Source organism: Sceloporus undulatus, chromosome 1, assembly GCF_019175285.1.
Source record: "Sceloporus undulatus isolate JIND9_A2432 ecotype Alabama chromosome 1, SceUnd_v1.1, whole genome shotgun sequence".
In the NCBI taxonomy this organism is placed as follows: Eukaryota; Metazoa; Chordata; class Lepidosauria; order Squamata; family Phrynosomatidae; genus Sceloporus; species Sceloporus undulatus.
This window is the reverse complement of record NC_056522.1, coordinates 292,885,582-292,899,946: the sequence shown is the minus strand read 5'-3', so window position 1 is coordinate 292,899,946 and position 14,365 is coordinate 292,885,582. Positions and strand designations below refer to the sequence as shown.

General features: G+C 36.7%; 1 protein-coding gene across 11 annotated transcripts in view; it reads left to right on the top strand.

Moving 5' to 3' along the window:
• Positions 1 to 14,365, top strand: part of NAV2 (neuron navigator 2) — a 783,367-nt gene that overhangs the window by 594,980 nt on the left and 174,022 nt on the right. For all 11 annotated transcript variants that reach the window (XM_042439006.1, XM_042438987.1, XM_042438971.1 and 8 more), the window contains 2 exons: positions 5,492 to 5,600; positions 11,927 to 12,316. In XM_042439006.1, coding sequence (XP_042294940.1) covers positions 5,492 to 5,600; positions 11,927 to 12,316 — 499 coding nt within the window. The remainder of the gene's footprint in view (positions 1 to 5,491; positions 5,601 to 11,926; positions 12,317 to 14,365) is intronic.

Here is a 14,365-nt window from a genome sequence, read left to right as displayed (position 1 = left end):
GAGGTTCCCTACTCTGTATACATTGAGAGGAAAGAAATAACCACATAGTATGAATTTCCAGTGCATACCATCTAATACATCTACATTTAGGTTACCTGAAACATTATCACCTAATTAATTATTACCACCCTTTCCCTTTAAGTATAAAACAACCTGGATGAGGTCGTGCAAAGTCCCGTAAGCTTTCCTCCAAAAGCCAGAAAACATTTACTTTCCATCTTAACAACTACTGTTCGTGAAGTCTTCTCCTACAGTCTGAATGTTTTTTATCTGAATTTTTACACTTGAGAGCTGCATGACTCAGTAGACCTAGGTACATTCTGATGATCCGTATAGAGCCATGTAGAACCATTTAAAGGAAGTAGCACTTATAACTAAGACTGAATCTAACAGGCTAAATAATGCATCCTTACCTTGATCCCAGTCTTGATGGAACACAAAATGTTCCTCTCCTTCCAATGTGAAAATACTTCTTTTCTATGCCTGAGAGCTTTAAGACATTATTTTTTTTAAAAAACAACAACCCAACACCTTCAGTTTACTCCACTTTGGGGGGGGGGAGGATGGTTTTTTAAAATGTGTGGTTGACACACACCCCTAAATTGGGATTGCGGTGGAATCAGGTGTCAGGGAAGAGTGGGTCCAGGTTGGTAGATAGTCACCTAGGTCAGAGGATCACCTAGGTCACCTGAATGTTTCTGCTATGGAAGGATAGCTTCCATACAGGTAAAGCAGATAAGTGGCTTTGGGCAGCCTCTGGCTGCTCAAGCCATCAGTGAGCCCCAATCATTATGGAATCATGGCAACTGGATGTCATGGTCCCGAATGGACTGTAGCAAAGAGTAGCTTTTTGCCACTCCTTTTTTTGTTGGCTTTGGGCTGCCTTAGGCGGCCGTAATGTGGCTTCCACCTGATCCATGGGCAGGCGTCATCTGCACACCATGCCCCCAAAGTGGCTCGAAGCCGACACTTTTTGCCCATCTGCTTCAAGCCTTATTAGTATCAAGAGAAGGCAGTTTTATTATATCCCGCCTTTCTCCCAAAATATGGACTCAAGGCGGTGTTACATACATACCATTGCTCCCATTCACAGATGAGAATTTCACCTCCCCTTTTTGTACCAGTTTCACTTTATAGAAATGCAAAGGGGAAACAAAAGCTGTTTCAGTAAGTAAATATGCAAATACGTGCATGCATTGTGGGAATAACCCCCCCCCCCAAAGCATCCCCAGAGCTGCTGTGAATGTGTGGCCAGACACAAGCACACAGTAGAAATACACCTTTGCAACAATTTGTCTGTGTAGTGAGAGTCCCATCAGGCTTTCCAAACTGATTTCATCTTGGATTCAAACAGGTGGATGTGACCATAAAGGGGTCCATCTGAAACAGGGATACTACACAGTGGAGCTGGGATACAACCCTCATGTAGATTCAGCCTAAGTGGGGTTTTAGTACACTACAGCTTGGCAGAGAAGTTCTGTGTTGTCACTTCCTTGAATCTTTTTGGGGAATGGCAACTGAAAGATGGGAATTCTAGACTACTGGCAATACATTGTAGTCGACTACTGGCAATAATATTATCACATAGCTGTGATATCAAGTAACAAGCCTTGACACCGCTTTGGACAGTTTTCAGTCACTTTTATCTCATGCTGTTAGCAGTACAGTGGCTCCTTGATATCTGCTGGAGTTTGGTTCCAGGACCTCCATGGATAAAAAAAATCTGTGGATGCTCAAGTCCTATTAAATATAATGGCATAGCAAAATGGTATCCCTTATATAAAATATAAAATCAAGGTTTGCTATTTGGACTTTGGACTTTTTAAAAAATATTTTCAAGCTGTGGATGCTTGAATCTGAGGATAAAAAGTCCAGGATAAGGAGGGCCAACTGTACTTTTATAGGAGCTCTTTTCTAAATATCTTCAATCCACAAAATATTCTTTTTCATAGATTCTATCCATAGCAGATCATTTGATACATCATGTTAGTTAAGATAAAAAGGTGGAGATGTGCACTGACAATTATGTATTTAATACTCTCTTCCTGGAGAGTAATAAGACAATACTGAGCATCTTTCAGAAGACTTAGCATATTTGAACTTTGGGTACTGTAAAACTGGGATTTATTCTTATATTTCAATATGTAGTTCCTTATAGGGAGGTGAATCTTCACTTATTTTGGTTTGAATCTCCCTGTTATATGAGATTACAGGAAGTTTTGCACTTTTGATTTTTTTTTCCAGTTGGAAACTTTTCGGTGAAAAGTTCATGAAAATTTTTGAGCAAAATCCAACCATTTCTGCTGAAAATGTAACATTTTTAATGGGGTTTCTTGATTACCTTTAAAGCCCAATCTATCTTAAGGACCGCCTCCTTCCATATAATCCATCCCACACACTATTAAAAATAGGCTGTCTGCTACCACCCAGAGGACCTTTTTGGCAACTGCTCCCAGATTATGGAATGGCTTGCAGGATAAGATCTGTCACATTACCACCTTAAACAGCTTTAAAAATGCTGTTAAGATGGATGTCTTCTGGCATGCCTTTCCCGAATAGACTCTCGGTCACCAAAAAGGCCTAACCTGTTATACCGTGACTTCTGCTGCAGTTATATTTATTGCTGTTTCTTGTTTATTATTTTATGCTATCTTTTAAATGGTAAATTATTTAATTGTATTTTAAGGGGGGTGGGATTTTGGGATGCGGGAATACTCGCAAGGATTCACAAGCACATATAGAAACTCATATCTGCATGCCCAGTAGGGAAATGTATGCAGTTCCCTTACAGTGCATCAAGCCATCTTCTGGTCCAGGGTGTAATATTCAGCATGCTTAGCTCAGCACCTGTCCTCAGCCCCAAGACAGCTGTCAACCCTGAGTGTGCCATCATGGTGGTGGTGTACTGGTTGAGAAGGAAGCAACCAGGCAGGACCCAGCTATAGCCAGGGGAAGAGGAAGATCTTGCTATTCTGGATCTTCATTGAGTCACTGGAGATCCGAAATGTCAACATCATGTATCTTTCTTGACCACAGACTGAAGCTAGAATGAGTGCTGTCTGGTGATCTCTAGCCCAGTCCCCCCTCCCCCCGCCCCAGTAAGTAAACAACTATGACAGTGCCCCCTAGTAGGGTTGAATATTGCACAAGGAATAGTAAATAGATTCTTGTGCAAAAAGAATACTTATGTGAAGGTAATTCTAAGTTGGCATCTGTGTCACCAACAGAATTTCAGGTGTTTTGTTTCGTTTTGGACAATGTAGTTTGTGATCAAGCTACATTTGAATTTGGGAGAAAAATTAAGGGCGGAGGAATTCTTTAAAAAGTTAAAAAAAGAAAGGTACAATTTAACAGTATGAACAGTAGACCAGAAACAAAATATTGATTGGGGGGAGAGCGTAATGAAAGAAAATGAATAAGATTCATACAGATAATCCAGCAATGCTGTGGCAAACTCTCTTGTTTCATCCTGAGCTACCTTCCATAGGCAAAATGAAGTTGCATATTAATGTTTTAATCTTTTCTTACATTAATATCTACACAAAAATAGTTTTTCACTTTTAGCCTGTGATTCATTTTATGATAGTTGCTTTCAGTGTTTTAAAAACACATTCATATTCTTAGCATTTTAATAAAATGCTCAATTATTTAATCATTTTCAGTGCCAGAAATATTATTTATCTGCAATTGTTGAATGACAGTAGCTGAAATTATGCAACATTTCAGCTTCTAGTATATTAAAACACACACACACACACACACCTGTATTTTAAAAGTAAAGGAAGAATAAGAATGATTTAAGACCAGTGAGTCCTACAGCATCTTAAATACACTCCTCTCTCTGAACAGCTCAATCATTAAAGCTTACTGATTTGGTACAGCTACTCAGAGGTTTCTTTTTAATATCAAATTTCATGATAACAGATTCTTGGCTTATGAGCCTTCATTTTAGGCCCTCATAACAGTGAAGGTTGATCTGTTTCCTTCTGCAGCAGCCTACCTGAGAACTGATAGCATATTAAAAATGCAAAGCAATCATCTACTTCTTTGCTTTTAGTGCCAAGTGAGAAAATTTTGAGAAGAAGCAGAAGTAAATTACATGGTTTGTCAAATTAATCTATTAATACTTCCATAAGCCTCAAAAAGTTTTATTTTAAAAAATGAGTAAACACCTCTGTTAAAAAGGAACAGAGAAAAATCTGTTGCCTTGCAGTTATCAACACTTTTTAGTTGTCACCATTCTTGACTAGAAATGTTATTGCTCTTAACATATATTCCTGAAATACACTGAGCTTTTGCAAAGCAGCTAGTTCTGCTGAAATCTTTACATTTCTAATAAAAAGCAGAGTAGTCTAAAAGCTATGGCAGCTTCTTTGAATCCCTTATGGAAAAAGGTGGAGTATACATTAAATAAATACTCTCAAAATTAAAGTTACAAAATAGACAAGCAGTTTTAAAGTTTCACATAACTTTGGCCCGGTCCAGACGGGCACAATAGGACACCCTCGTCACGTGCGAGGGGCAGTGCTTCTAGATGCCCCTCGCACGTGATGAGGGTATCAAAATGGCCCCAAGGACACCCTTTTTCCAGGCCATGGGGAAGCAGCATTTAGCCGCTTCTCCGTGGCCTGGAAAAGCACCGGGTTGGAACCGTAGGGGCTGCCGGTGAGGCTGCCCTGCCTCCAACCCAGCAAGAAATGGGGTGGCTGCGGACTGCTCCTTTTCCACAGTCTGTACTGCGCCATAATTTAGTCTGTCATTTCAACATGATAATTCAGGAGGTTCTTGCAAAGCATGATTTCCTGCATGGCAGGGGGTTGGACTGGATGGCCCTTGAGGTCTCTTCCAACTCTATGATTCTATGTCTGCAAATTTATCTTCTAGCAAGACGTATGGACTATGATGGTACTTACTTATGTGTAAACATGCATAAGATTGTCCTTTACATATCATGTTGGACTAAAGTTCCTTGGGAAAAACCACAGTAGCTGTTCTCTCTTTGGAAAAGGAACTAATTAGAATATATGGATCCCATTTTTAGGAGATTAAAAACAGTAATCCTAAATAAAACTGGATGTCAGTTGTAAGGATGTTTCCACACTAATGTATTGATCTAGCATTGCCATCCTTACCCTACTGTTCTCCCATGTTTACTTGCTTTCAATACTGTCAAAATAGAGTTGAAGCTAACACAATATTGTATTCTAGATTTTTATACGATGTGTAGAATGTGTACCATCTGAATAATGAAAAACTTTTGTATTTTGGTGAACACTTCATGCTGATCATTCTGGGTTTTAAATATTCATCTGTAATACTAAAAGCTGTGCTTATGCTATTGTCATAAAGTGTTTAATAGACATTAAATGATTCTGAAGCTGTTCCCTTGTGTTCCACTAGCCGTTGGATTTAGGACATGAAAAGAAGGCTCTTTTTGTGTTGTCCATTGTCTGAAAGTTAATTTTTGTCTAAAAATTACATTCATTTCTAGGGGAAGATCCAGAAACCCGCCGGTTACGAACTGTCAAAAATATAGCTGACCTCCGACAAAACTTAGAGGAGACCATGTCTAGCCTACGAGGAACCCAGGTCTCTCACAGGTGAATTGCATGAATCACTTCTTTATTCATACAGAAGAACTGTGTATGCCTATCTTGCCTGTTCTTGACTCTGACCTGCCTGAGAAATGATTAAGAGCAATAATGGCAGACATTAACTGGACTAAGCATTCTTTGTACTTCATTCCTTTTTTTAAAAACTGACAGCTTAAAGTCTGTACATTTAAAGATATATTAGGGAGATTGATGAAGAGCAAGCTTTGGATAGTAGAAAGAGGCAGAGAGATCACTGTATAAAGAAGCTTAGCTTTAGAGAAATGCTTCTTAAATACATGAGGTGATGTTTGAATAGAAATGTGCAAAGGTTACCATTTAAAATGTTATTCAGGTTTATTTGTGAGAGACTTCAATACACTTTAACCAGATCTGTAATACTGTGTTTAAACAAGCAGTTGAACTACATTTGACCTACTTGATAAGGTGCATAACTTGAATTCCTACCTGGTCTTTGGATGAACAAAGTCTTATTATTTTATTAGTGATATAGCATGTACAATCTTTGAAAGTCAAGAGCATTTTGGCTGTCCCAGCAACATTTCAGAGATAAAACAAAAATTATGTTACACAGTAATTTCTAAATATTATAACATTTAGTGACACTGATAATATTCAAAATCTATTTTAAAATATTTTATGAGAAATACTGTATGCAATCATATTAATACACATGTAGGAAGAAGGGATATCTTACTCCCTCTGAGCTGTTTTTCGTTTCAGAATTCACATGGAAATAGATGTCCAAGGTGGACATTCTACAAGATTGTCACTTGAAGTTGTTTTTTTAACAGACAAAAAATTGTCAAAAGCACTCTCCAAAGATCTATGATTTTGTGTGTGTGTGTGCGCGTGTATTCTCTGTCTGTCTGTCTGTCTGTCTGAATGAATAAAAATAGAGCTGACTGCTGCTTTAATCAAACATTCAACAGGATGTGAATATGTTTTTTGGATCTGGATGTTTGGGTTTTGTGAGTAACCTTGATTCTCCATTGAAAAGCATTCATATAATCTTGGGACATATTTATATCTCGCAATGCACAGATAGTAATACTGGGCTCAGAAAATATCCCTGACCAAAGCCCACAGTGCTCCCCCCCAACACACAAATCTTCTTGGATGAGTGTTAAAGCAGATCTTGAATGCATGGCTTTTTTAAAAAAAATTTGAAATTTTTATTTCGCTTATAGCAATACAATTTACATAAACTTCATACAGTTTGCCAATCTCTTGATTTACAACAAAAGAATACTATAATCTTAGACTATCCCAATTCTTACACCTAATTGTCTGCTAGATTCCCTAGGGTCTCCTTTTATGTCATTATGACTTGGTTGATTCCATAATTGACTTCCCAAGTCTGTACCACTGGAAGCCATTCCTCGGTTACCTTTTCCAATGATCTGTTTCTTACCATACACGTTAATCTGTCCATTTCTCTCAACTCTTGTAATTTCAGCATCCAATCGTCCCAATTTGGAGGTTCTTCTCTTTTCCAGTTTTTAGCTAACACAATTCTTGCAGCAGTTGCTAAATATAATAAAATTCTCCAATATTTCTTTCTTATTTCCTTTCCAAATACCGTTGTCATGTTTAACAAATAATATTCTGGCAGCATCGTGATTTGTATTTTAAACATTTTTTATATAGTTAAGTGAACTTCCCCCCAAATTTTTTTGATCTTAGTGCACATCCACCACATATGAAAAAGTGATCCTGGTTCTTTGTTACATCGCCAACATTTTATATTTTGTAATTTATATATATGCTTTATTTTTACTGGGGTTAGGTACCATCTATTTGATATCTTCATGAAGTTCTCTTTCAAATCCTGTGATGCTGTAAAGCTGTGTGTTTCCCTCCATGCAGTTTGCCAATCCTGATATTTTATTGGGTGGCCTATATCCTGTGCCCATCTAATCATACCTTCCTTTATTACTTCTTCTTCCAACTCTCTTTCCAATAGCACACTATAAAGTTTTGAGATTTTCTTCTTTTCCGGTTTCCACCAGAGCTCATCTAAATGGTTACCTCTTAAATCTATCCGTTTATTTTTATTGTCTTCCTTAAATTTTCTATTTATCTGTATATATGTAAACCAATCTATATTTTCCCCTTCCTTTAAGAGTTCTTCCCTTTTTTTAATTTCTAGTCTTCCTTCTTTTCTCATTATTAACAGCTCCTTATATGTCAGCCATTTTCCGTCTTTATTGCTCTTGCTCTTTAGAGCTTCCTATACCGATGTCCATTTTAGAAATTTATTATAGTATTTCTTTTTAATTTTCTTCCATGTTTTCAATAGTATTTTCCTAATTAGATGTTTATTAAATTCCTCATATTTTGCCTGGTCTTCATACAATAAATATGTATGCCAACCCTGGCTTAGCCCTACTCCTTCCAGATCTAATAGATTTTTATTTTCCAGTTTTGTCCAGTCTTGAATCCATTTCAAGTTGCAGGCACACATGTACAATTTCAAATCTGGCAGTGCGTAGCCTCCTCTGTCTTTGCTATCTTTCAAAATATCCCATTTAATCCTTGATTTCCCCCCTTTCCAAATAAATTCCTTCAGGTCTTTTGTCCACTGCTCTAAAATCTTTTCTTCTGCGATTACTGGTAGGTTAGACAGCAAAAACATGATTTTCGGGAGTACAACCATTTTTATGAGAGAAATTCTTCCTAATATGGACAGATTTAATTTATTCCATTTGATCAAATCCTCCTGTATTTCTTTCCATCTCTTTTTATTGTTATCCTCAAAAAGGTTTGTATTATTATTTCCTAACCAGATTCCCAAATATTTAACCTTTTTTGCTTTCTTAAATCCTGTCTTTTCAACTAGTTCTTCTTCTTCTTTTCTCCCCGTATTTTTAAATATTAAATTCGTTTTTTCTTTATTTATTTTGAAACCTGAAAACATACCAAATTCTTCCAACTCTTCCATTAACCTCTCAATTCCCTTCCTGGGGTCTTCTAATATTATTGCCATATCATCGGCAAAAGCCAAAATCTTCCTTTCCTTTCCTCTCACTCTATTTCCTCTTATTTGATCGTTATTTTTCACTGTGTTTATCAATACTTCAGCCACCATGATAAACAGTAACGGTGATATGGGGCACCCTTGCCTTACTCCTTTATTAATTTTGAATTTCCCTGTAATGTTTCTATTGACCTTTAATTGAGCAGTTTGATTTCCATAAATCTGCTTAATGTTTCCAATAAATACTTCCCCTAGACCCATTCTCTCCAACACTTCGATCATAAATGCCCATCGTATGCTGTCGAATGGCTTCTTGGCGTCTACAAACAGTAATGCTAATTTCTTCTGTCTTTTGATGTTATAATATTCTAATATGTTAATTATTGTTCTGATATTATTCATTTGGTATCTACCAGGTAGAAATCCGTTTTGTTCCTCATTTATTACTTTTCCTAAGATGTTCTTCAATCTTTCCGCTAGTATCATTGTATAAATTTTGTAGTCTATATTTAATAAAGAGACTGGTCTATAGTTTTTAACCAATTGTTTATCTTTACCTTCTTTTGGGATTAATATGATGGTTGCATTTTCCCATGTTGTAGGTTTACTCTGTATAATTATGTCATTTAACATTTTACATAATGGCTCCACTAATTCATTCTTAAAAGTTTTATAGTATTTGGCCGTGAAACCATCCGGCCCAGGTGATTTCCCCTCTTTCAATTTTTTTATGGCTTCCAAAACTTCGTTCTTATTAATTGGTTTGTTTAAGTTTTCTTCTTGCTCCAATGTTATTCTCTTGATTTCCTTTTTATCCAAATATTCCCTCATATCCTTACCAAAATCTGGGTTTGTATTTTCTTCCTTATATAATTCTGAGTAAAATTCCATAAATGCCTTTTCTATGATATCTTGCTTGTTAGTTATTTCTCCTTTATATTTAGTCTCATCAATTATTTTATTTTTACTTTCTTTCTTTATTTTGATTGCCAAGCATCTACTTATTTTATTTGCGTTCTCAAAATGGTTTTGTTTTGCTTTTTTCAATTCATTTGCCATTATTTCTGTTGTTTTTGCTTTCAGTTGCCTTTGCAATAGCTTAATTTTATTTATAATTCCCCTATTTTTTGGGTTTTTCTTTAGTTCTTCTTCATTCTTTTTTAGTTCATTAATAATCAAATTCTGTTTCTCTTTATTTTTTCTCTTTATCTCACTTGCTTTCTTGATTAATATGCCCCTTACTACAGCCTTGCTTGTATCCCAAACTGTTTTCATCGGCATATTTTCTATGCAATTTTCTTTGAAAAACATCTTTATTTCCTCTTTTATTTTTATCACAAACAGTTCATCATTCAACAAATCTTCTTTCAATTTCCATTCATAGCTATCTTTAAATTGTCTCTGTACCCATATTTCTATTAAATTATGATCAGAATACGTTCTCGGTGAAATCTCCATTTTGTTAATCCTTGTTATAAGCTCTCTTGACACCAAGAATAGATCAATCCTAGAGTGGGACTGATGTCTGTCCGAAAAAAAAGTAAATCCCTCCTTGTCCCCATATAATTTTGTCCATACATCCGTCAAATCATTATTTTCCATCATTTCTATACAGCTTTTTGGTATTTTCCCTTGATTAACTTTGATCTTTTTACTTGATTTTCTATCCCTTTTTGGTTTTAGCACCCTGTTAAAGTCTCCTGCCACAATAATATTTTTCTTGTTATAACTTAAAAGTTTCTCGTTTAGCCTTTGAAAGAAGATAGCTTTCTTTTCTAGTGGCACATATATATTTAGGATTGTTATTTTCTCTCCCTGAACTGAAATTTCTACCATTATAAATCTTCCTTTCTCATCTTTAAACAGTTGTTTAACTTCGAATCTATTACTTATATATATGGCTACACCTCTTCTTCTCTTTTTTTTTGCACTTGAACAGAATACATTACCTAATCTTATATGATTTAAATATTTCGTATCTTTTTCCTTTATCTTCGTCTCCTATAAACATATTATATCCAGGTTGCTTTTCTCTAACAAATGTAAAATCTGTTTCCTTTTCTTTTCTGAGTTTAATCCTTTTACGTTCCAAGATCCAATTTTAATACTAAAAGTCAGTGTGTTAATGTTGTTATTGTTTATATTTATTTATCTGGAAACCTGCTGAGTGACCGTGGGCAATTCACACTCTTTCGGCCTCAGGGGAAGTCAATGGAAAAAGCCCTCTGAAAAAACTTTCTGAGAGAACCCTATGATAGGTTGCCCTAGGGTCGCCATAAGTCAGAAATGACTTGAAGGCAAACAACAACAACATACAACAAAAATTCCCCCAACCCACTTCCCCTCAGTCTAGGACTGAAAGCATTTTACGAAAATTAGATACAGCTTGAAAAACATTTTACAAAAAGTTAAACATATAATTAAACTATAAAAAATATTTTAAAAGAGTGATGTTGTGTAGTGGTTTAGTTGTTGGGCTAGGGCCCTGGAGACCAGGGTTGGAATGTCCACTTGGCCCAGGAAACCCACTGGGTGACCTTGGGAAAATCACACACTTTCAGGCTCACAGGACAAACCCCCCCTCTGAAAGACAACCCCCCTCTGAACAAGTCTTGCCAAGAAAGCCTCATTATAGTGCTTGGTCTCTTTTCAGGTGCAATGCTGAGTGCTGGTTGTGACCTATAAAGTCCTAAATGACACAGGCCCAGGATATCTACAAATATCTCCTTATATGAGCTTGCCCAAATTTTAAGGCAACCAAAGCTGTCTATGGGCCCAGACTGAAATTGATCTGTCTCATTCAAAAAGCTCAAGAACTGGTTGATTTTGGTACATTGTTTCAGTATCTTACCCAACATTTTGCGTGTTTTGGTGAACTTTTGGTATGCTGTATGTAACCAGGAAATAAATTTAAGTGCAAAACAAACCATAAATTGTTGTGGTTCAGTGGAGGGATGTTTTTGTTTCAAGTAAAAGCTTGAGGCTCAGTTCCCGATATCTCCAGCTAGGGTTGAAAAAAACTCCTGCCCGAAAACCTGGAGAATCAAAAACTGTAGAATGAGGTGGGCACATTCTGGAGAAAGAGATTGTATTGTCCTTTGAACTCACTAGGTGTGCAGCTTGGTCCACTTTGCCACATAGCTGATTTTAATGTGAAATTCACACTTCTGCAATTACCCTTTAAAACAAGGTGTGTGGAAAATGTGCAATTTGTTTTTGAGTCACATTGGAAATAAAAGTGTGACTTGCCCAGATATTTTGTAGTTATTTCCAACTTTTGCCTGGAATTTAACCAACTCTCAATATTTATTATGTCATCTTTTGTTGTTTCTAGCACACTGGAGACCACCTTTGATACCAATGTCACTACAGAGATAAGTGGACGTAGTATTCTCAGTTTGACGGGAAGGCCGACACCCTTATCTTGGAGACTTGGGCAGTCGAGTCCTCGACTTCAAGCAGGTGATGCTCCATCAGTAGGCAATGGATATCCTCCAAGAGCCAATGCCAGCCGGTTCATTAATGCAGAATCAGGGCGTTACATGTATTCAGCACCTTTGAGAAGACAGCTGGCATCTCGGGGCAGTAATGTTTGCCACATGGATATCTCAGACAAAGGAGGCGAGGAAATAGACCTTGAAGGCATCAACATGGATGCTACTGGTTATATGAGTGACGGAGATGTCCTTGGGAAAAATATAAGGACTGATGACATTACGAGTGGGTGAGTACATTAAATAGCCTTAGCATATATAAGCTTATATGCGTGCACACATGCACATTTACTTCTGGAACTTCAGATATGGCACCTTAATTTAGATGAGGACAATCCTCTGAATTCGATACCCATACCCACATATTCCTTAATGTCAACTGGATTCTTTTTTATCTTGCCTATTTTAGTGTCACCGAGAAAGGAGGAAAGTGAAAAGTTTGTTATTAAATCTACCTCTGATCAGATGAGAAATTCCATTGTGTACAAAAGAATGAATTGCTGCACTATGCTCTGTCACCAGAAATGTGATGTACAGTTCTATTATTGGTTTATGAAGAACATTTTCAAGCCTGATTTAAAAATCCAGACATGGTCAGATTAATACACAAGATGACGATTATGTGGGAGTATATTTAGTCTTGTACAGGATTTGATAGGAAACAGAGAAATATTTTGTCAAAAAATAATGTGGAAGTAGACCATCCAAAAGGAGGGGAAACAGAAGTATGATTCTTTTGATTCCCGAAATGATATCTTGGAATATCATTTCACTTCACTTTCACATAGGATGCAAAACATGTAGCCCTCCAGAATTTGTGGGACTGGAATTCGCATCAGCCCCATTACAGCCCTACCTTTGGGATAGCCAGCAGTGAGGAAAGATGGGACTTAACAGTTCCAACATGGAGGGCCATACTTCTGAAGGCCCCCCCTTTTTTTTCTAATTCAACCTCTTGTTTTAAATTTGGGTTCACCATGCATTGAATGTCACTTGCACCATTCTTGTTTTCCTCTGCCCTCTCAAACACAAAGTTGTTCTATCTTAAACTGTGGCATGAGCAGAAAATAGGTTCAAATGATATATACATTTGATGAAATAAATAGTGTAAGCATTTTGATGGATCAGATGAATGAAAAATACAAAATGGCAGAAATAGCATTACCAGCCAGTCTCATCTGAGGTCAGACTCCTTCCAGGCACTACATATTATCACAGTTAGATCAGGCTGGCTGTAGTACAAGTCCAACAGGTAACTTGTGCAAACTCTGATTTACATTCAGTATTTGAAACAAGCCTCATGCATTGCCAGAACAAATGTCTATGTGCCTATGTGAGATTTATTTCTGTTGAAATTGTCATGTAATTGCAGGTTGTGATGTCTGCCCATCACATATAAATATGAATTGCTACACATATAGCAAGGTAAAACATGCAGAACAGAGAATTAAATGTCCCTTCCTTAGCAGCATTATCCTTTTATAATCCCAGTCCCCATTACATATATAACCATATATGTCCACTAAACCATCTAGTTTGTCCCTTGAAAACTTTTTTCATTTGTTGCTGCTAATTTCATTTTTGTAGTCTCAAAAGCAGTTAGTAAAGTGAAAAGTTTAGGGAATTGTTAGTAAAAGAAGCTTCTTGTGCTGAATGTTTTAGCAAATTCATCACCTACTTCACCATGTTTCCACAAACAATGAAGTTTTTGATTTGCTTTTGCAATGCTTCTTATGCTAATATTTACAAGGCAAATTTACCTTAAGTTGAAACTGCACTTAGAATGTATTTTCCCCAAGAAGTTTTTTTTACAAGTTTTAAGTGTTTTTCTCAAATAATGGTTTCAGCCAAGACAGTATATGCAATTGCATGTTCTGTTTAATTACACAGTCATATTGTATAATGAGCTGAATAGGGTTGGATCTGGAAGATGTGGTCTTCACACCTGCCTCCCCACAGCAGCCCTTCCAGGTCCCTGAAAATGCTACATATTTTCAGGGGACCCTGCTGAATGGAATGAGAGAGTAGTTCCCAAATAAGGTAGAAAGAGAGTCTGCATACAGAGCTTTCTCTTCCCTTGGGGGCGGATCCTGAAGCCTAACCTATCTGGAGCCCAACCTATCAAAAGAAGTTGCATTTTTCCTTGGTAGGATCACTCCAGTGGTAGCAATCATATCTAGATGATCTGAAAACATTATGCTTATGTGTTTTCTTATCTGCAAACTATATATTCTAGAATATATTTGTTTCTTATATTGTATGCAATGCCTATTTAAATG